The following is a 27,811-nucleotide window of genomic DNA, read 5'->3' on the forward strand; positions in this document are numbered from 1 at the left end:
TTGTTGTGGGTCCTTTCTTTCTTTCTCCCACTGCTGCTGTTCTGACCGGGCTCTTTTCTCTGCCGCAAGCTGCCTGGAGGAGGGGGGCTGCCCCGGCGCAGGTAAGGAGGGACCCCAGACCCACTCCTCTTGGGTCTGGCTTTGTGGGGCGGGGGCAACGGGGGTCTTCTCTCCCTCCTCCCCCTCCTCCCTCGCCTATTGTGTCTTGCAGGTGGGGGGCACCTGGCCTTCAGCAGCTCCCCGGCCACCACCCGCTTCCCGCCATCCTTGGGGGCCTGGAGCTGCAGCCCCCCCAGCAGCTGCCTGCCGCCCGGGACCCTCTTCTGAGACCACACCTCCACCGCCAGCCCCCTCCCACCAGCCATTATCCCCTTTGCCCCCCTTCCCCAATACAGGGGCCATGCCCCCCCCCTTGTCTACATCCCCAATGACTGGTGGGGGGCAGCAATCACTCAGTGGGAGGGGGCTCTTCCCACAGAGGAAGGAAGGACTCAGACTCCAACCAAGCCCCCTCCCCAACTCTACTGTAATTTGGGGGGGGGGCTTTCTCTCTGCCCCCACCCCAATGCCCCCCCAAAGCCCCTCCCTCATCACTGCCAAATCTCAGCTTTGTAGCAGAAAACTAGTTTTTCATGTCCTTTTCTAAAAGGGGAATAAATGGTTTCTACTGTTTGACGCCGGCTCCTGACTTCATTGCTGTGGCGCAATAAATCACTACTGAGTTCGAAGCCGGGGTCGGGTTAAGCCCCCGACCATTAAATATCCCGGCTTGCTGTTGACCTATGCAGCCCCGAAAGACAGTTGCATCTGTCAAGTAGGGAAATTTAGGTACGCTTTATGCGGGAGGCTAATTTGACTAATTTACAACACTATAAAACTGCCAGCAAAACACAGAGGAAAGGAATGAGGAAGTACAGCCCTAGTGGACAGTTAGGCAACAGCTCCCCCTGTGGCCGGAATCGTGAAGCTGGAAAAATGTTAAATGCCTCTGTGTCTGTCTATACCAGGGGTCCTCAAACTTTTAAAGCAGAGGGCCGGTCCACAATCCTTCAGACTGTTGAGGGGCCGAATTATAATTTGGGGAAAAAATCCAACAAATTCCTATGCACACTGCACATATCTTATTTACAGTGAAAAACAACAACAATAAAAATGAAAGAACAATACAATATTTAAAAATGAAAATAATTTTAACCAACCTAAACCTATCAGGATTTCAATAGGAAGTGTGGGCCTGCTTCTGGCCAATGAGATAGTCAGGTTAATTAGGATTGTTGTTATTGTGTGTCTTCAAGTCATTTCAGACTTTGGGCGAGCCTAAGTCCAAAATTATTTATTTGTTCATTTACTACCTTTATTTACTACATTTATATCCCACCCTTCTCACCCCGAAGACAACTCAGAGCAGCTGTATGTACATACAATATATTATATTATTAGCATAGCACAATATTAGCATTATACTATATTGAACTTATACCACTATACTGTAATATTATATGTAACTAGCTGTGCCCGGCCACGCGTTGCTGTGGCTTATGAGAAACCTTTGTTGGCCAGGTGGAGTAGCAGTGAATAGCCTTGCAGTCTCAAAGCCTGGCCGTTTTCTGGAGTAGCTGGAGCTTTTTGTTGTATGAACGTAGAGGCATGGATGAGGGGCTGTGCTGCCAAGTTTAGTGTTTCTGGGATGTGTAGTTTTGTTGTTTTGTCCTAGGCCGAAATTTCATTACCCTTATATATATATAGATATATAACATACTAGCTGTGCCCGGCCACGCGTTGCTGTGGCAAAGTGGTGGTGATATTGGTTAAAATTGGTGTGTAATTTTTATTTGACTTTATTTGCATTTTTTATTAATTTTCTTGTAAGTTATATTTTTATTTATTATATTTTATTATTTTCTTGTATTATTTTTAGTTATTTTCTGTTATTATAGTATTTTATTGTATCAATTGTTTTAGTGTTTTTTATTATTTTTTATTGGGTTGCTAGGAGACCAAGTTGGAGGAGCTTAGCCTTCTAACTGGCAGCAATTGGATAAAAGCAATTACTCCTCTCTCTCTAATTAGGACTTTATTTTTCTTTTCTTTTAGTTGTATCAAACTAGAGGCGTGGATGATGGGTTGTGTTGTCAAATGTTGAGGTTGGGGGGCCTGTAGTTTTGTTGTTTTGTGGGTCGCCGTGATGCCATCACTCTTTTATATATATAGATAATTCATATTATTATATGGTATTACTGTTAGTATTATATTGTATAAAATGATAATATTATCAATATTATATGTATATACAATATATTATTAAAACTGATATAAAATATTATATTATAAATGAGGGCGGGGGCCAGGTAAATTACCTTGGAGGGCCTTAGTTTGGGGACCTCTGGTCTATACTGTATGTTGTTTGTCTGTTGGCATTGAATGTTTGCCATATATGTGTTCGTTGTAATCCGCCCTGAGTCCCTTTCGGGGTGAGAAAGAAAGGCGGAATATAAACATTGTATGTGTGTGTGTGTGTGTGTGTGTGTGTGTGTGTGTGTGTATATATATATATATATATATATATATAAAAGAGTGATGGCATCACGGCAGCGGACAAAACAACAAAAGTAAACACCCCACAACCTCGAAAATTGACATCACAACCCCTCATCCATGCCTCTAGGTTGATACAACAAAAAGAAAAGAAAAATAAATTCCTAATTAGAGGGAGAGGAATAATTGTTTTTATCCAATTGCTGCCAGTTAGAAGGCTAAGCTCCGCCCACTTGGTCTCCTAGCAACCCACTCAGCCCAGTGTTAATAAAATAATGATAAAAAATAAATACAAATAATACAATAAAAAATTATAAAAAACACTAAAATAATTAATACAATAAAATACTATAACAAAATGACTAAAAATAATACAACAAAATAATAAAATATAATAAATAAAAAAGATAAGTGACAATAAAATTAATTTTAAAAAAATACAAATAACGTCAAATAAAAATTCCACAACAAGTTTTAACCGATACCACCACCACTTTGCCACAGCAACGCGTGGCCGGGCACAGCTAGTATATATATATATATATATATATATATATATATATATATATATATAAATTGCCTTGGGGAGGGGGGCTACCTGGGGAGGGGGACTTCCTCTGGGTCAGCAATGTGGCCTCTCTTGCCCCCCCCCAACTTTTGTTATGATTGGCAGATGCAGTTCTGACTGTGTAATCCTCACGTTGGAAGGGAACCCCAAGGGTCATCCAGCCCATCCTCCCAGCCAAATCCTCCCAACAGACGGTCATCCAGACTCTGCTTCAAAATCTCCAGAGAGGAAACGAAGACTTCACATTACAAAGGACGGGAGCAATAGGAAGAACTTCCTGACTGTTCAGCAGTGGAACTCTCTGCCTCGGGGTCCATTGGAGCCTCCTTCTTTGAAGGTTGGATGGCCATCTGCCGGGAGTGCTTTGGTAGTGCTTTCCCTGCATATTTGTTTATTTACAATATTTTTACCCCGCTCCCCACTCAAGAGTGGCTTCCAAACTTGGCAATAATTCAATGCCATACAAACCTAAACAATCTCACGGCCGGAATCGCTGGGTTGCTGTCAGTTTTCTGGGCTGCAAAGGAAGACCACCCTAACCCCCCACATACCCGGGGTCAGCAGGCATGGGCCAACTTGGGCCCTCCCGCCAGGTGTTTTGGACTTCAACTCCCACCATTCCTAACAGCCTACCGGCTGTTAGGAATGGTGGGAGTTGAAGTCCAAAACACCTGGCGGGAGGGCCCAAGTTGGCCCATGCCTGGGGGTCAGGCTCCGTGCAGGCAGCAGAGGAGGAAAAGGCAGGGGGTCTCGGCAGTGCAGGGAAGGCAGTCGGTGGTGCGGCTTTTGGGGGGGAAGAATGGCAGGGCCCCCCGGATGCTGCTGCTGGCAGTGAAGGAAGGCGGTCGGGAGCAGCCCCACAGCGTGGTCACGATCCCAAACAGCTTCCAAGGGGGTCCTTTGTGTCCGAGGGTCTCGCGTCTATCATCCACACCTGGGGCACCGAGGGTCAGCCCCACTTCCTCTGCAGGCCCCCTTTTCCGGGGGGGCAGGCGTTGCTAGGGATGCATTGGACCCCGGCTCAGACTTCGATGATGTTGACCGAAGGCGACTTCTTCTGTGGGGAGAGAGGAAGGGGCAGGGAGAGGCCATAATAATATTTATAGTTGAGGCTCGAGTCTGTTTAAGTACAGAAGCCAATGTTAGAAGTTAGAAGTCAGTTGAGGCTCGAGTCTGTTTAAGTACAGAAGCCAATGTTAAAAGTTAGAAGTCAGTTGAGGCTCGAGTCTGTTTAAGGACAGAAGCCAATGTTAGAAGTCAGAAGTCAGTTGAGGCTTGAGTCTGTTTAAGGACAGAAGCCAATGTTAGAAGTTAGAAGTTAGTTGAGGCTCGAGTCTGTTTAAGGACAGAAGCCAATGTTAGAAGTCAGAAGTCAGTTGAGGCTTGAGTCTGTTTAAGGACAGAAGCCAATGTTAGAAGTTAGAAGGCTGTTGAGGCTTGAGTAGGTTTAAGTCCAGGAGCCAATGTTAGAAGTTAGAAGTCAGTTGAGGCTTGAGTCTAAGTTCAGAAGCCAATGTTAGAAGTTAGAAGTCAGTTGAGGCTCGAGTCTGTTTAAGGACAGAAGCCAATGTTAGTAGTTACAAGTCAGTTGAGGCTTGAGTCTGTTTAAGGACAGAAGCCAATGTTAGAAGTTAGAAGGCTGTTGAGGCTTGAGTAGGTTTAAGTCCAGGAGCCAATGTTAGAAGTTAGAAGTCAGTTGAGGCTTGAGTCTAAGTTCAGAAGCCAATGTTAGAAGTTAGAAGTCAGTTGAGGCTCGAGTCTGTTTAAGGACAGAAGCCAATGTTAGTAGTTACAAGTCAGTTGAGGCTTGAGTCTGTTTAAGGACAGAAGCCAATGTTAGTAGTTACAAGTCAGTTGAGGCTCGAGTCTGTTTAAGGACAGAAGCCAGTGTTAGAAGTTAGAAGGCTGTTGAGGCTTGAGTAGGTTTAAATTAAGGAGCCAATGTTAGAAGTCAGAAGTCAGTTGAGGCTTGAGCCTGTTTATTTATTTTATTTTATTTACAACATTTCTACCCCGCCCTTCTCACCCGAGGGGACTCAGGGCGGCTTACAACAACCGGCAAAATTCAATGCCAAACAGATCAATAAAACAGCAACACATTTAAAACCATTAACAACTACAGTAGAGTCTCACTAATCCAAGCTAAACGGGCCGGCAGAAGCTTGGATAAGCGAATATCTTGGATTATAAGGACTGATCAAGAAAAAGCCTATTAAACATCAAATTAGGTTATGATTTTACAAATTAAGCACCAAAACTTCATGTTATACAACAAATTTGACAGAAAAAGTAGTTCAATATGCAGTAATGTTATGCTGTAATTACTGTATTTATGAATTTAGCACCAAAATATCACGATATATTGGAATCATTGACTACAAAAATGGCTTGGATTATCCAGAGGCTTGGATAAGCGAGGCTTGGATTAGTGAGACTCTACTGTATTCATAAAATTGGGATGATCTTCAGGACTATCTGGGTAATTTGAGAAAATGAAGATTACGGGAGACAATTTTGCTATTTTTTTTTCTTGGCAAGAAAAAATATTACTGAATAATAAGAAAATATTACCCAAGAAGATGGAATGGAAGTCTTTTTTTCTTTCTCCACATTTTTTTTTTAGTGTGTGTTGGTATATTTTTGTAGAATGTAGACTTTTATCTTTCTCTCTTTTTCCTACTTTTCTATACCTTGGTTGTTCTCACTCTTTCGGTGTAATATAAAAAATTTAATAAATTTCTTAAAAAAAAACTATTCATAAAATACAACACATAAAACACATAAAATACATTAGTCAGCTAAAACATATAGTTTTGTTTTGTATTGTTATATTGTGTGTTGAGGCCTTGGCCTTTGTAAGCCGCATCGAGTCCTTCGGGAGATGCTAGCGGGGTACAAATAAAGTTTAATAATAATAATAATAATAATAATAATAATAGTTACTTAAAACCACTTTTTCACAGAAAATAATAATAATAATAATAATAATAATAATAATAATAATCCATCCAATCAATCGAATTATTGAATATTGAATATTGAATTCGATGTGGATTGACTACAAAAAGGCCTTTGACTCACTCCCACACAGCTGGATCATCAAGTGCCTGGACGCCATCGGGATTAGTAAAAACGTTGGCACCTTCATTGAAAACATGATGGAGCACTGGAAAACTGAACTGTTTGTTGGAAATGAAATGGAAATGGAAATGTCAACATCAGAAGAGGAATTTTCCAGGGAGACTCATTGTCCCCTCTGCTTTTCGTTATTGCCATGATCCCTCTGTCAACAATCCTACAAAAAACAAATCTCAGCTATCAAACATCTAAGAAATCTCACAAAATTTCACATCTGATGTACATGGATGACCTGAAGCTGTATGGAAAAACGGAAACTGAAATCTAGTCTCTGACTAACACTGTCCGAATATTTAGTACTGATATCAGCATGGAGTTTGGTTTGGACAAATGTTCGACAGTGGCATTGAAGAAGGGGAAAATCATTGAAAGTGAGGGCATAAATATGTCTAATGACCAAACAATAAAGTGTCACCAGCCAGAGGCCTGTAAATATCTGGGCATATTACAGCTGGACAACATCAAGCATGAACATGTGAAGACTGTGGTCAGCAAAGAATACACACAAAGGGTCAGAAAAATTCTCAAAAGCAAGCTCAATGGAGGCAACACCATCAAGGCCATAAACACCTGGGCCATACCTGTCATAAGATATACTGCTGGCATTATAAACTGGACACAGGTGGAACTGGACAATTTGGACAGAAAAACAAGAAAACTCATGACCATTCCTCATTCCCTGCACCCTCGCAGTGATGTTGACCGGCTATATCTGCCTAGAAGATCAGGGGACAGAGGACTCTTGCAAGTAAAACAAGCAGTGAAAGAAGAAGAACATGCCCTGGCAGAATACGTAAAGCAAAGTGAAGAACCTGCTTGGATTGAAGTCAAAAATCAGAAACTCCTCAAAGCACAGCAGACAAAAAACCAGTACAAGAAAACCGCACTACAAACTAGAGCTGACAGCTGGCACAACAAAACATTGCATGGGAAGTTCCTTGACAAAATTGAAGGAAAAGCTGATAAGGAGAAGACCTGGCTCTGGCTCACGAATGGGACCCTGAAGAAGGAGACAGAAGGCCTGATCCTTGCAGCCCAGGAGCAAGACATCAGGACAAAGGCAATTAATAATAATAATATTAATAATAATAATAATAATAATAATAGAAGACCTGGCTCTGGCTCACGAATGGGACCCTGAAGAAGGAGACAGAAGGCCTGATCCTTGCAGCCCAGGAGCAAGACATCAGGACAAAGGCAATTAATAATAATAATAATAATAATAATAATAATAATAATAATAATAGAAGACCTGGCTCTGGCTCACGAATGGGACCCTGAAGAAGGAGACAGAAGGCCTGATCCTTGCAGCCCAGGAGCAAGCCATCAGAACAAAGGCAATTAATAATAATAATAATAATAATAATAATAATAATAATAGAAGACCTGGCTCTGGCTCACGAATGGGACCCTGAAGAAGGAGACAGAAGGCCTGATCCTTGCAGCCCAGGAGCAAGACATCAGGACAAAGGCAATTAATAATAATAATAATAATAATAATAATAATAATAATAATAGAAGACCTGGCTCTGGCTCACGAATGGGACCCTGAAGAAGGAGACAGAAGGCCTGATCCTTGCAGCCCAGGAGCAAGCCATCAGAACAAAGGCAATTAATAATAATAATAATAATAATAATAATAATAATAATAATAGAAGACCTGGCTCTGGCTCACGAATGGGACCCTGAAGAAGGAGACAGAAGGCCTGATCCTTGCAGCCCAGGAGCAAGACATCAGGACAAAGGCAATTAATAATAATAATAATAATAATAATAGAAGACCTGGCTCTGGCTCACGAATGGGACCCTGAAGAAGGAGACAGAAGGCCTGATCCTTGCAGCCCAGGAGCAAGACATCAGGACAAAGGCAATTAATAATAATAATAATAATAATAATAATAATAATAATAGAAGACCTGGCTCTGGCTCACGAATGGGACCCTGAAGAAGGAGACAGAAGGCCTGATCCTTGCAGCCCAGGAGCAAGACATCAGGACAAAGGCAATTAATAATAATAATAATAATAATAATAGAAGACCTGGCTCTGGCTCACGAATGGGACCCTGAAGAAGGAGACAGAAGGCCTGATCCTTGCAGCCCAGGAGCAAGACATCAGGACAAAGGCAATTAATAATAATAATAATAATAATAATAGAAGACCTGGCTCTGGCTCACGAATGGGACCCTGAAGAAGTAGACAGAAGGCCTGATCCTTGCAGCCCAGGAGCAAGACATCAGGACAAAGGCAATTAATAATAATAATAATAATAATAATAATAATAATAGAAGACCTGGCTCTGGCTCACGAATGGGACCCTGAAGAAGGAGACAGAAGGCCTGATCCTTGCAGCCCAGGAGCAAGACATCAGAACAAAGGCCATTCAGGCCAAGATCGAAAAATCAGCTGATGACCCAAAATGCAGACTGTGCAAGGAAACTGACAAAACCATGATTCATATCCTCAGCTGCTGTGAGAAAATCGCACAGACAGACTACAAACAGAGGCACAACTATGTGGCCCAAATGATTCATTGGAACTTATGCCTCAAGTCCCACCTCCCAGCAGCAAAGAACGGGTGGGATCACAAACCTGCAAAAGTCTTGGAGAATGAGCACGCAAAGATACTGTGGGACTTCCGAATCCAGACTGACAAAGTTCTGGAACACAACACACCAGACATCACAGTTGTGGAAAAGAACAAGGTTTGGATCATTGATGTCGCCATCCCAGGTGACAGTCGCATTGACGAAAAACAACAGGAAAAACTCAGCCGCTCTCACCTACTCAAGAGAGGGGACATACACACTGTCTTGCACAAAAGGGACCCTGTCAATCCTCAAAGGAAACAGGTCTTGGTAGTAGGTGACTCCCTCCTTAGAGGAACGGAAACCATCATTTCCAGACCGGATGGGATGGCTCGAGAAACATGCTGCCTCCCGGGGGCAAAAATACACCATATCACTCAGAGGCTCAGCAGGCTCCTAAAGCCCCATCACCCTCCCCACCTTATGTTGATTCATGTAGGTACCAATGACACCGCTAGGCATACTTTTCAAAAGATCACAAATGATTTTCGAGCTCTGGGAACAAAGCTAAAACTGTATAATGTACATGTGATCTTTTCATCCCTCCTCCCCGTTGTAGGACATGGCTCTACAAGGGCCGGAAAAATAGTACAGGTCAATAACTGGCTCAGAAAATGGTGTCAAGAGGAGCATTTTGGCTTCCTTGACCATGGTCTACTCTTCCAAGAGGATGGACTACTGGCAAGCGATGGGGTGCATCTCACACAAGTAGGAAAACATCTTTTTGCACACAGACTCACAAACCTCATCAGGCGCACTTTAAACTAAATCCACTGGGGGAGGGGAACAACAGCCTGGCGAACACTATATTACCCACGACCACAGGGAACCGCCGTAAGGCTAAACGGAGGGCTGCACAAACACAGCAAGGACCAAGTACAGAGAGCACAATAATCCCAAATAAACAGTTCGAGGGGAGGTCACAGGGGCTTACATGTCTTTACACTAATGCTCAGAGCATGGGAAATAAGCAAGACGAACTCCAACTCTTAGCACAGCAGCACACATACGATGTCATAGGCATCACTGAAACCTGGTGGGATGACTCCCAACCCCTGAATTTAACCATTGAGGGCTATAACCTCTTTCACAGAAATAGAACAAAGGGGAGAGGAGGGGGAGTAGCTTTATATGTCAAAAACAGTTACGTTGCAGAAGAAATGCAAGACTGTAATCCGGGAAACCAGCTTGAAAGCATCTGGATAAGAATCAAGGGAACCGGGACTCAAAAAGATCTTGTCGTGGGTGTCTACTACAGACCTCCGAGTCAGGATGAAGGACTTGATGAAGCCTTCTGTCAACAGCTGACCAAACAGGCACAAAGAAGAGATATAGTAGTCATGGGCGATTTCAATTATCCCGATATCTGCTGGAAAACAAACTCAGCCAAGAGTACAAAGTCCAACAAATTCCTCACTTGCCTTGCAGATAATTTTATGGTCCAGAAGGTAGAAGAGGCAACAAGGGGATCAGCAACTCTTGATCTAATCTTAACAAATGTGGAAGACCTGATCAATACAGTTGAAGTGGTTGGATCCTTAGGGGCAAGTGACCATGTGCTCCTGCAGTTTGCAATACAAAGGAATGCTGAAACTAAGACAAGTCAAACACGCATTCTGGACTTTAAGAGAGCTGACTTCCAAAAAATGAAGGAATTACTGAGCGGCATTCCATGGACGCCGATATTAAAAAACAAGGGAGTTAAGGATGGATGGGAGTTTTTCAAAAGTGAAATACTCAAGGCGCAAATGCAAACAGTGCCAACAAAGAAGAAAAATAAGACAAGTGCAAAGAAGCCAGAATGGATGTCCAAAGAACTTCTAACTGAGCTAAAGCTCAAAAATGACATGCACAAGAAGTGGAAAAGGGGAGAAATCACCAAAGAAGAATTCAAACGTATAGCCAACACCTGTTTGCAAGGCTAAAGGTTTGCAAGGCTAAAGTGCAAAATGAGCTCAGGCTTGCCAGGGACATAAAAAACAACAAAAAAGGCTTTTTTGCTTACGTTGGTAGAAAAAGGAAGAAAAAGGAGGCGATAGGGCCACTGCAAGGAGAAGATGGGGTGATGGTGACAGGGGATAGGGAAAAGGCAGAACTGCTTAATGCCTTCTTTGCCTCGGTCTTCTCACAAAAAGAAAGCCATCTTCAACCTCAGCAACACGGAATGGACGAAGGATTGGGGGAAATCCAACCCCAAATAGGGAAACAAGTTGTCCAGGAACACCTGGCCACTCTAAACGAATTCAAGTCCCCAGGGCCAGATCAGCTACATCCAAGAGTATTGAAGGAACTAGCGGAAGTTATTTCAGAACCACTGGCAATTATCTTCGAGAGTTCTTGGAGAACGGGAGAAGTCCCAGCAGATTGGAGGAGGGCGAATGTGGTCCCTATCTTCAAGAAGGGAAAAAAGAACGACCCAAACAATTACCGTCCGGTCAGCCTCACATCAATACCAGGCAAGATTCTGGAAAAGATCATTAAGGAAGTGGTCTGCAAACACTTAGAAACAAATGCGGTCATTGCTAATAGTCAACACGGATTTACCAAAAACAAGTCATGCCAGACTAATCTGATCTCTTTTTTCGATAGAGTTACGAGTTGGGTCGATACAGGGAATGCCGTGGATGTAGCATATCTAGATTTCAGTAAGGCCTTCGACAAAGTCCCCCACGACCTTCTGGCAAACAAACTAGTAAAATGTGGGCTAGACAAAACTACGGTGAGGTGGATCTGTCATTGGCTAAGCGAACGAACCCAAAGGGTGATTCTCACCAATGCGTCGTCTTCATCATGGAAAGAAGTGACAAGTGGAGTGCCATAAGCAGGGCTCCGTCCTGGGCCCGGTTCTGTTCAGGATCTTTATTAACGACTTAGACGAAGGGTTAGAAGGCACGATCATCAAGTTTGCAGATGACACCAAACTGGGAGGGAGAGCCAACACTCCAGAAGACAGGAGCAGAATCCAAAACGATCTTGACAGACTAGAGAGATGGGCCGAAACTAACAAAATGAAGTTCAACAGGGACAAATGCAAGATACTTCACTTCGGCAGAAAAAATGGAAATCAAAGATACAGAATGGGGGACGATGCCTGGCATGACAGCAGTGTGTGTGAAAAAGACCTTGGAGTCCTCGTGGACAACAAGTTAAACATGAGCCTACAATGTGATGCGGCAGCTAAAAAAGCCAATGGGATTCTGTCCTGCATCAAGAGGGGAATAGCGTCTAGATCCAGGGAAGTCCTGCTCCCCCTTATTCTATTCTGCCTTGGTCAGACCACACCTGGAATACTGCGTCCAGTTTTGGGCACCGCAGATGAAGGGAGATGCTGACAAGCTGGAAAGCGTCCAGAGGAGGGCAACTAAAATGATTAAGGGTCTGGAGAACAAGCCCTATGAGGAGAGGCTTAAAGAGCTGGGCATGTTTAGCCTGCAGAAGAGAAGGCTGAGAGGAGACATGATAGCCATGTACAAATATGTGAGGGGAAGTCATAGGGAGGAGGGAGGGAGCTTGTTTTCTGCTGCCCTGCAGACTAGGACGCGGAACAAGGGCTTCAAACTACAGGAAAGAAAGGAGATTCCACCTGAACATCAGGAAGAACTTCCTCACGGTGAGAAGGGCTGTTCACCAGTGGAACTCTCTGCCCCGGACTGTGGTGGAGGCTCCTTCTTTGGAGGCTTTTAAGCAGAGGCTGGATGGCCATCTGTCGGGGGTGCTTTGAATGCGATTTCCTGCTTCTTAGCAGGGGGTTGGACTAGATGGCCCATGTGGTCTCTTCCAACTCTACTATTCTATGATTCTATGATTCTATGATTCTATGATTCTCAGGACCTCAAGATTGAACTTCAAAGACTCTGTCAGAAACCAGTGCAGGTGGTCCCGGTGGTGATGGGCACACTGGGTGCCGTGCCAAAAGATCTCAGCCGGCACTTGGAAACAACAGGCATTGACAAAATCACGATCTGCCAACTGCAAAAGGCCACCTTACTGGGATCTGCACGCATCATCCGAAAATACATCACACAGTCCTAGACACTTGGAAAGTGTTCGACTTGTGATTTTGTGATACGAAATCCAGCATATCTATCTTGTTTGCTGTGTCATAATAATAATAATAATAATAATAATAATAATAATAATAATAATAATAATACATCACACAGTCCTAGACATTTGGGAAGTGTTCGACTTGTGATTTTGTGATACGAAATCCAGCATATCTATCTTGTTTGCTGTGTCATAATAATAATAATAATAATAATAATAATAATAATAATAATAATAATAATAATACATCACACAGTCCTAGACATTTGGGAAGTGTTCGACTTGTGATTTTGTGATACGAAATCCAGCATATCTATCTTGTTTGCTGTGTCATAATAATAATAATAATAATAATAATAATAATAATAATAATAATAATAATACATCACACAGTCCTAGACATTTGGGAAGTGTTCGACTTGTGATTTTGTGATACGAAATCCAGCATATCTATCTTGTTTGCTGTGTCATAATAATAATAATAATAATAATAATAATAATAATAATAATAATACATCACACAGTCCTAGACATTTGGGAAGTGTTCGACTTGTGATTTTGTGATACGAAATCCAGCATATCTATCTTGTTTGCTGTGTCATAATAATAATAATAATAATAATAATAATAATAATAATAATAATAATAATAATACATCACACAGTCCTAGACATTTGGGAAGTGTTCGACTTGTGATTTTGTGATACGAAATCCAGCATATCTATCTTGTTTGCTGTGTCATAATAATAATAATAATAATAATAATAATAATAATAATAATAATAATAATACATCACACAGTCCTAGACATTTGGGAAGTGTTCGACTTGTGATTTTGTGATACGAAATCCAGCATATCTATCTTGTTTGCTGTGTCATAATAATAATAATAATAATAATAATAATAATAATAATAATAATAATACATCACACAGTCCTAGACATTTGGGAAGTGTTCGACTTGTGATTTTGTGATACGAAATCCAGCATATCTATCTTGTTTGCTGTGTCATACAATAAAATAATAATAATAATAGTAATAGTAATAATAGTAGTAGTAATGACTCTGATAATACACACTACTTCTCTCCTTCCTCAGCTTCCTCTCTGGGGGAATCCTTTGTTAGGAGGTGTTAGCTGTCCCTGATTGTTTCCTTTCTGAAATTCCCCTGTTTTCTGAGTATTGTTCTTTATTTACAGTCCTGATTTTGGAGTTTTGTTCATTTTCATGGTCAAATCAGGACAGTAAATAAGGAATAACACTAAAACAGAGGAATTCCAGATATGAATTAGTCAGGGCCAGCTCCCAACAAAGGATTCCGCCATGCAGTAGCGGCCAGATGTTGAAACTGAAAGGCTATTCAGCACTAGTCAAGCTGGCCAATTGCAACAAGAGTTCTTTCTCCCACCCTGGACATTATTCCACAGGGATACAGTAGAGTCTCACTTATCCAACACTTGCTTATCCAACGTTCTGGATTATCCAACACATTTTTGTAGTCAATGTTTTCAATACATCATGATATTTTGGTGCTAAATTCGTAAATACAGTAATTACTATGTATCATTACTGCATATTGAACTACTTGTTCTGTCAAATGTGTTGTATAACATGATGTTTTGGTGCTTAATTTGTAAAATCATAACCTAATTTGATGTTTAATAGGCTTCTCCTTAATCTTTCCTTATTATCCAATATATTCGCTTATCCAACGTTCTGCCGGCCCGTTTATGTTGGATAAGTGAGACTCTACTGTATATATAAATCCCACTTTGCTTTGTTTCCATCAGACCTCACAACCTCTGAGGATGCCTGCCATAGATGTGGCTGAAACGTCAGGAGAGAATGCTGCTGGAACATGGCCAAACAGCCCAGAAAGCTCACAGCAATCCAGTGATTTCGGCTATGAAAGCTTTCAAAAACACAATCTTGCCCATGTTCAGTTCTCTTCTCCAGGAGACGGAAGGAGGATTGGTCATGTACGCATGGAGGGTGAATGTTTACATATGTGTGTGTGTGAATATGTGGGGTGTCCCCCCCCCGGCACCTTGCTCCGGAGCAGCCCCCCTCCGGCCGGCCTCTCGGGGGAGCTGTGCTCGGAGGACGGCTTGGCCTTCTCCTTGCTGTTGTTGGAGTCGTTGTCCTTGATGATGTCGTACTGCTTGCAGAAGAGCGCGATCACCGCTGGGGAGAGAACAGGGACGCAGAGGAGAAGGTGACCCTGCGGGGTCCCCCCCCCACCCCGGCCCCCCCCACTCACCTGCCCCCGCCCCTCCCTCACCTGCCCACATCAGCAGCACGGCCACCACGATGACCATCTCCCCGGTCTGCAGGCGCCGCCCCGTGTCCAGGCCCTCCATGGTGATGTCCCCTGGAAGCAGAGGAAAGGAGAGGAGGGGGCTCCCGAGGCTCAACCCTGATCCCGCCCCCTAGAGAAGCACCTGAAGATCAGAATCTAAAGCAGGCCTGGGCAAACTTTGGCCCTCCCTCCAGGCGTTGTGGACTTCAACTCCCACCTTTCCTAACAGCTTCCGGCCCTTTCCTTTCCTTTCTACTTAAGTGGCTGAGGGAAAGGACCTGAGGCTGTAAGGAATACTTAAACAGACTCAAGCCTCAACTGACTTATAACTTCTAACATTGGCTTCTGTACTTAGAAAGACTCAAGCTTCAGCTGACTTCTAACTCCTAACATTGGCTCCTGAATTTAAACAGACTCGAGCCTCAACTGACTTCTAACTTCTAACATTAGCTTCTGTACTTAAACAGACTCAAGCCTCAACTGACTTCTAACTTCTAACATTGGCTTCTGTACTTAGACAGACTCAAGCCTCAGCTGACTTCTAACTCCTAACATTGGCTCCTGAACTCAAACAGACTTGAGCCTCATGTAACTTCTAACTTCTAACATTGGCTTCTGTACTTACAGACTTGACCCTCAAGTAACTTCTAACTTCTAACATTGGCTCCTGTACTTAAACAGACTCGAGCCTCAACTGACTTCTAACTTCTAACACTGTCTTCTGTACTTAAACAGATTTAAGCCTCAACTGACTTCTGACTTCTAACATTGGCTTCTGTACTTAAAACACACTCGAGCCTCAACTGACTTCTAACTTCTAACATTGGCTTTGTACTTAAATAGACTCAAGCCTCAACTGACTTCTGAAGTTGGCTTCTGTACTTAAACAGGCTCAAACCTCAACTGACTTCTGACTTCTAACATTGGCTCCTTAATTTAAACCTACTCAAGCCTCAACAGCCTTCTAACTTCTAACACTGGCTTCTGTCCTTAAACAGACTCGAGCCTCAACTGACTTGTAACTACTAACATTGGCTTCTGTCCTTAAACAGACTCAAGCCTCAACTGACTTGTAACTACTAACATTGGCTTCTGTCCTTAAACAGACTCGAGCCTCAACTGACTTCTAACTTCTAACATTGGCTCCTGGACTTAAACCTACTCAAGCCTCAACAGCCTTCTAACTTTTAACATTGGCTTCTGTCCTTAAACAGACTCAAGCCTCAACTGACTTCTAACTTCTAACATTAGCTTCTGTACTTAAACAGACTCAAGCCTCAACTGACTTCTAACTTCTAACATTGGCTTCTGTACTTAGACAGACTCAAGCCTCAGCTGACTTCTAACTCCTAACATTGGCTCCTGAATTTAAACAGACTCAAGCCCCAACTGACTTCTAACTTCTAACATTGGCTTCTGAACTCAAACAGACTTGAGCCTCAACTAACTTCTAACTTCTAACATTGGCTTCTGTACTTAGACAGACTCAAGCCTCAACTGACTTCTAACTCCTAACATTGACTCCTGAATTTAAACCTACTCAAGCCTCAACTGACTTCTAACTTCTAACATTGGCTTCTGAACTTACACCCGAGCCTCAACTGACTTCTAACATCTAGCATTGGCTTTTGTACTTAAACAGACTCAAGCCTCAACTGACTTCTAACTTCTAACACTGTCTTCTGTACTTAAACAGATTTAAGCCTCAACTGACTTCTGACTTCTAACATTGGCTTCTGTACTTAAAACACACTCGAGCCTCAACTGACTTCTAACTTCTAACATTGGCTTTGTACTTAAATAGGCTCAAGCCTCAACTGACTTCTGAAGTTGGCTTCTGTACTTAAACAAGCTCAAGCCTCAACTGACTTCTGACTTCTAACATTGGCTCCTTAATTTAAACCTACTCAAGCCTCAACAGCCTTCTAACTTCTAACACTGGCTTCTGTCCTTAAACAGACTTGAGCCTCAACTGACTTGTAACTACTAACATTGGCTTCTGTCCTTAAACAGACTCAAGCCTCAACTGACTTGTAACTACTAACATTGGCTTCTGTCCTTAAACAGACTCGAGCCTCAACTGACTTCTAACTTCTAACATTGGCTTCTGAACTTAGACTCAAGCCTCAACTGACTTCTAACTTCTAACATTGGCTCCTGGACTTAAACCTACTCAAGCCTCAACAGCCTTCTAACTTCTAACATTGGCTTCTGTCCTTAAACAGACTCAAGCCTCAACTGACTTCTGACTTCTAACATTGGCTTCTGTCCTTAAACAGACTCGAGCCTCAACTAACTTCTAACTTCTAACATTGACTTCTGTACTTAAACAGACTTGAGCCTCAACTGACTTCTAACTTCTAACATTGGCTTCTGAACTCAAACAGACTCAAGCCTCAACTGATTTCTAACTTCTAACATTGGCTTCTGTACTTAAACAGACTCAAGCCTCAACTAACTTCTAACTTCTAACATTGGCTTCTGTACTTAAAACAGACTCAAGCCTCAACTGACCTCTAACATCTAACATTGACTCCTGAATTTAAACCTACTCAAGCCTCAACAGACTTCTAACTTCTAACATTGGCTCCTGTACTTAAAACAGACTCAAGCCTCAACTGACCTCTAACATCTAACATTGACTCCTGAATTTAAACCTACTCAAGCCTCAACAGACTTCTAACTTCTAACATTGGCTCCTGTACTTAAAACAGACTCAAGCCTCAACTGACCTCTAACATCTAACGTTGACTCCTGAATTTTAACCTACTCAAGCCTCAACAGACTTCTAACTTCTAACATTGGCTTCTGAACTTAGACTCGAGCCTCAACTGACTTCTAACTTCTAGCATTGGCTTCTGTACTTAAGCAGACTCAAGCCTCAACTGACTTCTAACTTCTAACATTGGCTAGTGTTTCCCCCCCACTCTTGACCCTTGCCCGCTTACCCTGTGGGGAGGTGCCGTTTCCGCTCCCCGGGAGCCTGTCGGTGCGGCGGAGGGTGCGGAAGTGGAGGCGCTTGCTGGCGGGCCCCTCCCCGCCCAGGCCGATGCTCTGCACCTGGATGACGTAGTCGGCGTCCTCGGCCAGGTCCCACAGCACGCAGGACCGCGTGGCCGTGGTGTTCACCTCCCGGATGAAGCGCTGCATCTGCCCGTCCTGCCGCTGTGGAGGAGGGGGAGCGAAGTAGGATAGAATCATAGAATCATAGAATAGTAGAGTTGGAAGAGACCTCAAGGGCCATCTAGTCCAACCCCCTGCTAAGAAGCAGGAAATCGCATTCAAAGCACCCCCGACAGATGGCCATCCAGCCTCTGCTTAAAAGCCTCCAAAGAAGGAGCCTCCACCACGGCCCCGGGGAGAGAGTTCCACTGGTGAACAGCCCTTCTCACAGTGAGGAAGTTCTTCCTGATGTTCAGGTGGAATCTCCTTTCCTGTAGTTTGAAGCCCTTGTTCCCTTGTGTCCTAGTCTGCAGGGCAGCAGAAAACAAGCTTGCTCCCTCTTCCCTATGACTTCCCCTCACGTATTTGTACCTGGCCCTCATCATGTCTCCTCTCAGCCTTCTCTTCTGCAGGCTAAACATGCCCAGTTCTTTAAGCCTCTCCTCATAGGGCTTGTTCTCCAGACCCTTAATCATTTTAGTTGCCCTCCTCTGGACGCTTTCCAGCTTGTCAGCATCTCCCTTCATCTGCGGTGCCCAAAACTGGACACAGTATTCCAGGTGTGGTCTGACCAAGGCAGAATAGAGGGGGAGCATGACTTCCCTGGATCTAGACGTTATTCCCCTATTGATGCAGGCCAAAATCCCATTGGCTTTTTTAGCTGCCGCATCACATTGTAGGCTCATGTTCACCTTCCTCCCCACGAGGACTCCAAGGTCTTTTTCGCACACACTGCTGTCAAGCCAGGCATCGTCCCCCATTCTGTATCTTTGATTTCCATTTTTTCTGCCGAAGTGAAGTATCTTGCCTTTGTCCCTGTTGAACTTCATTTTGTTCGTTTCGGCCCATCATCTCTCTAGTCTGTCAAGATCGTTTTGAATTCTGCTCCTGTCTTCTGGAGTGTTAGCTATCCCTCCGAGTTTGGTGTCATCTGCAAACTTGATGATCGTGCCTTCTAACCCTTCGTCTAAGTCGTTAATAAAGATGTTGAACAGAACCGGGCCCAGGACGGAGCCCTGCTTGTGGCACTCCACTTGTCACTTCTTTCCATGATGAAGACGATGCATTGGTGAGAATCACCCTTTGGGTTCGTTCGCTTAGCCAATTACAGATCCACCTAACCGTAGTTTTGTCTAGCCCACATTTTACTAGTTTGTTTGCCAGAAGGTCGTGGGGGACTTTGTCGAAGGCCTTACTGAAATCTAGATATGCTACATCCACGGCATTCCCTGTATCGACCCAACTCGTAACTCTATCGAAAAAAGAGATCAGATTAGTCTGGCATGACTTGTTTTTGGTAAATCCGTGTTGACTATTAGCAATGACCGCATTTGTTTCTAAGTGTTTGCAGACCACTTACTTCCTTAATGATCTTTTCCAGAATCTTGCCTGGTATTGATGTGAGGCTGACCGGACGGTAATTGTTTGGGTCGTTCTTTTTTCCCTTCTTGAAGATAGGGACCACATTCGCCCTCCTCCAATCTGCTGGGACTTCTCCTGTTCTCCAAGAACTCTCGAAGATGATTGCCAGTGGTTCTGAAATAACTTCCGCTAGTTCCTTCAATACTCTTGGATGTAGCTGATCTGGCCCTGGGGACTTGAATTCGTTTAGAGAGCCCAAGTGTTCCTGGACAACTTGTTTCCCTATTTGGGGTTGGATTTCCCCCAATCCTTCGTCCATTCCATGTTGCTGAGGTTGAAGATGGCTTTCTTTTTGTGAGAAGACCGAGGCAAAGAAGGCATTAAGCAGTTCTGCCTTTTCCCTATCCCCTGTCACCATCACCCCATCTTCTCCTTGCAGTGGCCCTATCGCCTCCTTTTTCTTCCTTTTTCTACCAACATAAGCAAAAAAACCTTTTTTGTTGTTTTTTATGTCCCTGGCAAGCCTGAGCTCATTTTGCGCTTTAGCCTTGCGAACCTTTTCCCTACAGGAGTTGGCTATACGTTTGATGGGGGGGGGGGCAGCGGTCACTCCACCTTCCCCCCCTCTCCGGCATCCTCTGTTGTCCTTACCTGCTGGGAGATGGCGTAGCCGATGACCCCGTCGCCCTCGGGCAGGTCCCACGAGACGGTGGCCGAGTTCGACCGCAGCTGAGTGATCGTCACGTTGACCGGGGAGGGCGGGCGGTCTGTTTGGGAGCATAGAATCATACGTGGATAACACCTCCCAAAGAGAAGGTGCCTCCAGGCAACAGAGGCCAGGCTACCTCTATGCAGATACCCTCACTGGCTGACTTTGCAGCTTCACGGCCACTCAATGCTATTCAAGCTTGCTCATTGCAACATCCACATTTGCTTGAAACAGACAAGGGTTCTTCCTCCCACCCTGGACATTATTCCACAGGTATATATCTACACACACACACACACACACACTCCACTTGCCTCACTGCCAACAGACCTCTGAAGATGCCAAGAGCCACAGGTGCAGGCGAAATGGCTGCTCAAATGCTCCGAATGCTCGTAATTCAAATGGTCCTAATTAAAGTTTGCTATTGCAACATTCACATTTGCTGCAGACAAGGGCTCTCTGCCTCAGAGTGGGGTGGAGGCTCCTTCTTTGGAGGCCTTTAAGCAGAGGCTGGATGGCCATCTGCCGGGGGTGCTTTGAAGGCAATTTCCTGCTTCTTGGCAGAATGGGGTTGGACTGGGCGGCCCACAAGGTCTCTTCCAACTCTATTATTCTATGATTTATACCTGGCCCTCATCCTGTCTTCTCTCTTGCAGGCTCAACATGCCCAGCTCTTTCAGCCACTCCTCACAGGGCTTATTCTCCAGACCCATGATCCTTCCTCTGGACACATTCCAGCTGAGAGTCAACATCTCTGTTCAATTCAACAGCAGGATGTGTGAAAAAGATCTTGGGGTCCTTGTGGGGAACAAGTTAAACATGAGCCAGCGATGTCGTGCGGCAGCTAAAAAGGACAGAAGCCAATGTTAGAAGTTAGAAGTCAGTTGAGGCTTGAGTCTGTTTAAGGACAGAAGCCAATGTTTGAAGTTAGAAGTCAGTTGAGGCTCGAGTCTGTTTAAGGACAGAAGCCAATGTTAGAAGTTAAAAGTTAGTTGAGGCTTGAGTCTGTTTAAGGACAGAAGCCAATGTTAGAAGTTAGAAGTCAGTTGAGGCTTGAGTCTGTTTAAGGACAGAAGCCAATGTTTGAAGTTAGAAGTCAGTTGAGGCTTGAGTCTGTTTAAGGACAGAAACCAATGTTTGAAGTTAGAAGTCAGTTGAGGCTTGAGTCTGTTTAAGGACAGAAGCCAATGTTAGAAGTTAGAAGTCAGTTGAGGCTCGAGTCTGTTTAAATTCAGGAGTCAATGTTAGATGTTAGAGGTCAGTTGAGGCTTGAGTCTGTTTTAAGTACAAAAACAATGTTAGAAGATCCAGGGATGGATGCCCCGCTCCCCGTCTCTTCTCTTCTCCCCTGGTTGACCCCACCTGGAATCCCACTGTGTCCCATTCTGGGCACCACAACTGCGTCCAGAGGAACAGGGGCACTCAAGGGCCTGGACAACAAGCCCTGTGAGGAGCGGCTTAAAGACCTGGGCATGTTGAACCTGCAGACCCGGAGGCTGAGAGAGAGGAGAGAGGAGGAGGAGGGCCGGGGATCAAGAGGGGAGAGAAGGGAAGTCCTAGGGAGGAGGGAGGGGGCTTGCCTTCTGCTGCCCTGGAGACTCGGGCACAATGGGACAATGGGTTCAAGCTCCAGGGAAGGAAGGAGATTCCACCTGAACATGAAGAATTTCCTGACGGTGGGAGAGAGGGCTGTTCATCAGTGGAACTCCCTCTGCCTCGGAGGGAGTGTGGTGGCTTTGAAGCCAATATAAATTTAGAAATTATTATTATAAATTTAGAAATTCAATATAAAATTAGAAATCATCCCTAGTGCCATTAATCTATATATATAAAAGAGTGATGGCATCACGGCAGCGGACAAAACAACAAAAGTAAACACCCCACAACCTCGAAAATTGACATCACAACCCTTCATCCATGCCTCTAGGTTGATACAACAAAAAGAAAAGAAAAATAAAGTCCTAATTAGAGAGAGAGGAATAACTGCTTTTATCCAATTGCTACCAGTTAGAAGGCTAAGCTCCGCCCTAGCAACCCACTCAGCCCAGGGGACAGGCAGAGTTAGGCCTCACTTAGGCCTCTTCCACACTGAGAAGGAAGTGAAGCAGTGTGTATTACCAAAGTCATTATTATTACTATCATTACTAAAAGGTCGCAGGTTTGAATTGAGGGAGAGGAGAGAGCCCCCACTGTTAGCCCCAGCTTCTGCCACTTAGAAGGCTCTAAGCTCTGCCCACTTGGTCTCCTAGCAACCCACTCAGCCCAGTGTTAATAAAAGAATAAAAAATAAAATAAATACAAATAATACAATTAAAAACACTAAACAAATTAATACAATAAAATACTATAATAACAGAAAATAACTAAAAATAATACAAGAAAATAATAAAATATAATAAATAAAAAGATAGGTTACAATAAAATTAATTAAAAGAATACAAATAACGTCAAATAAAAATTCCACAACAATTTTTAACCAATACCACCACCACTTTGCCACAGCAACGCGTGGCCGGGCACAGCTAGTATTTTATATTGGACCATACAATGCTTTGTTGATACTTAAATTTATTTACTGCCAAGAACTTGCCTTGTATTTATAAATAAAATGTAGTTAACTACAAATGTTGCTTCTTGGAATTTCTGAAAATGAGTACAAACTGAACAGGGCTGACCTCAGCACAAACTCACATGCTTTTTACATGACCGTTCAAGCCTAGGACAACACAAGGAAAAATCAGGGCATGTTGCCACACACATACATATAAACATAGACATAGTCGGATGCGGTGGCCCATGAGGTCTCTTCCATCTCTAGGATTGTATGAAGGAGCTTCCACCACAGTCCGTCCCAGGCAGAGAGTTCCGCTGCTGAACAGCTCTGACAGTCACGTTGAGGCGGAATCTCCTCTCCTGTCATTTAAACCCACCCAATCCCTCCCGACAGATGGCCACCCAGCCTCTAAAAAAGGAAGGAGACTGCAATGGAAGAAGAGCTTCAATCTCAAGGAAAGGAAGGAGAGGGTTGTTGTATGTCTTTCGGGCTGTGTGGCCATGTTCCAGAAGCATTCTCTCCTGACGTTTCGCCCACATCTATGGCAGGCATCCTCAGAGGTTGTGAGGTATGGAGAAAAACTAAGCAAAGAGGTTAATCTATATCTGTGGAAAGTCTCGGGTGAGAGAGGTCAGTGTGAATGTTGTGTAGTTAATCACTTTAATTAATTAGTAAATAAAAAGCAATACTCTGAAAACAGAGGATTTCCAGACATGAATCAACCAAGGGCAGTTAACGACTCTAAACAAAGGATGCCCCAGAGGCAGGAAGAAGACAGCAGATAAGCTTTTCAATGCTAATTAAAGTGATTAACTACACAACATTCACACTGACCTCTCTCACCCTAGACTTTCCACAGATATATATTTACCTCTTTGCTTAGTTTTTCTCCATACCTCACAACCTCTGAGGACGCCTGCCATAGATGTGGGCGAAACGTCAGGAGAGAATGCTTCTGGAACATGGCCACACAGCCCGAAAGACAGACAACAACCCTGTGATCCCGGCCATGAAAGCCTTCGACAACACACCTCACAACCTCTGAGGGGATGCCTGCCATAGATGTGGGCGAAACGTCAGGAGAGAATGCTTCTGGAACATGGCCACACAGCCCGAAAGACATACAACAACACTCCATTCTATACCTCACAACCTCTGAGGATGCCTACCATAGATGTGGGCGAAACGTCAGGAGAGAATGCTTCTGGAACATGGCCACACAGCCCGAAAGACATACAACAACACTCCATTCTATACCTCACAACCTCTGAGGACGCCTGCCATAGATGTGGGCGAAACGTCAGGAGAGAATGCTTCTGGAACATGGCCACACAGCCCGAAAGACATACAACAACCCTGTGATCCCGGCCATGTAAGCCTTCGACAACACACCTCACAACCTCTGAGGATGCCTGCCCTAGATGTGGGCGGAACGTCAGGAGAGAATGCTTCTGGAACATGGCCACACAGCCCGAAAGACAGACAACAACCCTGTGATCCCGGCCATGAAAGCCTTCGACAACACAAAGGAAGGAGATTCCGCCTGAACATGAGGAAGAACTTTCTCTGAGAGAGAGAGAGAGCTGTTCAGCAGTGGGACTCTCTGCCTCAGAGTCCGGTGGCAGCTCCTCCTTTGGAGGCTTTGAAGCAGAGGCTGGGTGGCCATCTGCCAGGAGGGCTTTGAAGGCGATGCGGTGGCCCATGAGGTCTCTTCCATCTCTGGGATTGTATGAAGGAGCTTCCACCACAGTCCGTCCCGGGCAGAGAGTTCCGCTGCTGAACAGCTCTGACAGTCACGTTGAGGCGGAATCTCCTCTCCTGTCATTTGAACCCACCCAATCCCTCCCGACAGATGGCCACCCAGCCTCTAAAAAAGGAAGGAGACTGCAATGGAAGAAGAGCTTCAATCTCAAGGAAAGGAAGGAGATTCCGTCTGAAGATGAGGAAGAACTTTCTCTGAGAGAGAGAGAGAGAGAGAGAGCTGTTCAGCAGTGGGACTCTCTGCCTCAGAGTCCGGTGGCAGCTCCTCCTTTGGAGGCTTTGAAGCACAGGCTGGGTGGCCATCTGCCAGGAGGGCTTTGAAGGCGATGCGGTGGCCCATGAGGTCTCTTCCATCTCTGGGATTGTATGAAGGAGCTTCCACCACAGTCCGTCCCGGGCAGAGAGTTCCACTGCTGAACAGCTCTAGGAGTGTAGGATTCCTCCTCCGGCTTCAGCCCCCTCCCCAGTCCCCGGGACCCCTTCCCGGACTCACTTGCGCGGACGAGGCCGAGGAGCCCGGCCCCGAGGAGGAGGCCCAGCAGGAGGCGGAGGGGGTCCGGGGGGGCCATGGCGAGGCCGGGAGGCGGCTCATGGGGAGGGGGCGCCAGGCAGGGACCAAGGCGGGCTCAGCCGCACCGGGACGCCCCCCAGGGCCGGGGGGCCACCTCCCTCCTGGGCGGCGCTGGCGCTCCTCCGCCGCCCCCGGACGCCCCCTCCTCCTCCTCCTCCTCCTCCTCTCCGGAGGCTTCTTCTTCTTCCTCCTCCTCCTCCTCCACCCCCGCAGCCCCGGTGCTCCATCCAGGCGGGAGACCCCCCGCCGCCTCCGCTACTTCCACCCCCGAGAGAGAGAGAGAGAGACCGAGAGGCGCAGGACTGGGCGCTCGGCTGCAGCCTCCTCCTCCTCCTCCTCCTCCTCCTCCCCCAGCGCCTCCGCCAAGCCCCGCCCCCTCCCCTCTGATTGGCAGGAGGCCTCGCTCAGGCCCCGCCCCCATGCCCTGCAGGGGGTCTCTCTCTCTCTCTCTCTCTCTCTCTCTCTCTGGGCAAGGGGTTGGGCCGCAGCCCCTTCAGGTGCCCATTCCATTTTCATTCATCTATATATATAAAAGGGTAATGGTATCACGGCGCCGCGATACCATTAAACTAAATGCCCCACAACCTCAAAAAACAACTAAATTAAATGCCCCACAACCTCAAAAAATGGACAGCACAACCTCTCATCCACGCTTCTACGTTCATACAACAAAAAGAAAAGAAAAATTAAGTCCTGGCCACAGCAACGCGTGGCCGGGCACAGCTAGTTCCTTTACAGTACAGTAAAGTCTCACTTATCCAAGCTAAACGGGCCGGCAAAAGCTTGGATAAGTGAATATCTTGGATAATAAAGAGGGATTAAGGAAAAAGCCTATTAAGCATCGAATTAGGTTATGATTTTACACATTAAGCATCCAAACGTCATGTTATATATACAACAAATTTGACAGAAAAAGTAGTTCAATACGTAGTAATGTTATGTTGTAATGACTGTATTTACGAATTTAGCACCAAAATATCACAATATATTGAAAACATTGACGACAAAAATGGCTTGGATTATGCAGAAGCTTGGATAAGCGAAGCTTGGATAAGTGAGACTCTACTGTATTTATTTTCCGCCCTTCTTTCTCACCCCGAAGGGGACTCAGGGCGGATCACAAAGCCCATAGACATGGCAAACATTCCATGCCATTAGACATACAACATATATAGACAGACACATTTTCCAGCTTCCAGCTTCGTGAGGGTACGCTCGATTCCGGCCGCTTCAACCGTCCACTTGTGACACCAAGTCCTTGATGGACTACTTCCCCATTCCTTTCAGGACTCTGCTGGCAATTTTTATAGCATTGTAAGTTACGTTATTTATTTATTTATCGCTTTTACCCCGCCTTTCTCCTCGAGGGGACTCAAAGCGGCTTACAATAAATAGGCAAAAATCCAATGCCTAAAAACAATGTAAAAACAACAATTCATATAAAACAATCTACAAAACAACATTTCATATAAAACAGATACCATTGCAAAATACTAAAGAAAACATTCCCATTGAAACCAGAATATTACTTATTGGGGCTGACAGACTCGGAAACAAATTTCAATTTAAATGAAGACAAAATCTTTACATACATCTCCACGGCAGCAAGGATTATCTTTGCGAAATATTGGAAACTACAAGGCGTTCCAACTAAAGATGAATGGCTAGGAAAAGTTGATGACATTAGAGACATGGACGAATTAACATTTCTGTTAAGATCCTATAGAGTACAATCAACAAATAAGACTGACTGGAATTTATTCAGAGATTATATGGCAACTAATATCATTTAATTCCTTTTTTTTTTTAATTGGAAACTGGTAAAATGACTAGAAGACATAGGTTCTACCAGGACAAGACATAAATATAATATAAGTTAATTAGATTCTCATAAGGGACGAATGGAAGTACAAAACATGTTACATGTGCGTTAGTGTTTTGTTTTTTTTTCCCTTTCTTTTTTTGTGTAATCTATATATATATATATATATATATATATATATATATATAAAAATGAGTGATGGCATCACGGCGACCCACAAAACAACAAAACTACAGGCCCCCCAACCTCGAAATTTGACAACACAACCCATCATCCACGCCTCTAGGTTGATACAACAAAAAGAAAAGAAAAATAAAGTCCTAATTAGAGGGAGAGCAATAATTGCTTTTATCCAATTGCTGCCAGTTAGAAGGCTAAGCTCCTCCAACTTGGTCTCCTAGCAACCCAATAAAAAATAATAAAAAACACTAAAAAATAATTAAAAACACCAAAAGATTAATACAGTAAAATACTATAACAGAAAATCACTAAAAATAATACAAGAAAATAATAAAATATAATAAATAAAAAGATATCTTACAATAAAAGATTAATACAATAAAATACTATAATAACAGAAAATAACTAAAAATAATACAAGAAAATAATAAAATCTAATAAATAAAAATATAACTTACAATAAAATTAATTAAAAAAATCCAAATAACGTCAAATAAAAATTACACAACAATTTTT

At 44.0% G+C, this 27,811-nt stretch overlaps 2 protein-coding genes across 9 annotated transcripts in view; one reads left to right on the plus strand and one right to left on the minus strand.

Moving 5' to 3' along the window:
* The window catches only part of LOC100558834 (low density lipoprotein receptor adapter protein 1), a 21,340-nt gene extending 15,483 nt beyond the window's left edge, over positions 1-5,857 (plus strand). The window contains exons 8-9 of one of the 6 annotated variants that reach the window (XR_010001520.1): positions 3,209-3,659; positions 3,793-5,857. Coding sequence is in view for 5 of the 6 variants with exons in the window: in XM_062966694.1 (XP_062822764.1) it covers positions 3,209-3,554 (346 nt within the window). In the remaining variant the exon portion in view is untranslated. Of the gene's footprint in view, positions 1-69; positions 102-211; positions 673-3,208 lie in introns of those variants that run through there. The other 5 variants (XM_062966697.1, XM_062966696.1, XM_062966694.1 and 2 more) reach the window with 5 other exon arrangements.
* Positions 1,318-25,615, minus strand: fndc4 (fibronectin type III domain containing 4). Of its 3 annotated transcripts, none has more exons than XM_062966699.1 (6): positions 25,216-25,613; positions 20,350-20,465; positions 18,123-18,339; positions 15,157-15,246; positions 14,923-15,059; positions 1,318-4,160 (listed from the first exon to the last, which is right to left on the minus strand). In XM_062966699.1, the coding sequence occupies exons 1-6, from the start codon at positions 25,289-25,291 to the stop codon at positions 4,125-4,127; spliced, it is 672 nt and encodes a 223-aa protein (XP_062822769.1). In that variant the 5' UTR covers positions 25,292-25,613; the 3' UTR covers positions 1,318-4,124. The 3 variants fall into 3 exon arrangements, with proteins under 3 accessions (XP_062822769.1, XP_062822770.1, XP_062822771.1); XM_062966700.1 differs by lacking the exon at positions 25,216-25,613 and adding an exon at positions 23,170-23,476; XM_062966701.1 differs by lacking the exon at positions 20,350-20,465 and having other exon boundaries at positions 25,216-25,615.
* Positions 25,616-27,811: the final 2,196 nt, after the last annotated feature.

This window comes from Anolis carolinensis, unplaced genomic scaffold, assembly GCF_035594765.1.
Source record: "Anolis carolinensis isolate JA03-04 unplaced genomic scaffold, rAnoCar3.1.pri scaffold_27, whole genome shotgun sequence".
In the NCBI taxonomy this organism is placed as follows: Eukaryota; Metazoa; Chordata; class Lepidosauria; order Squamata; family Dactyloidae; genus Anolis; species Anolis carolinensis.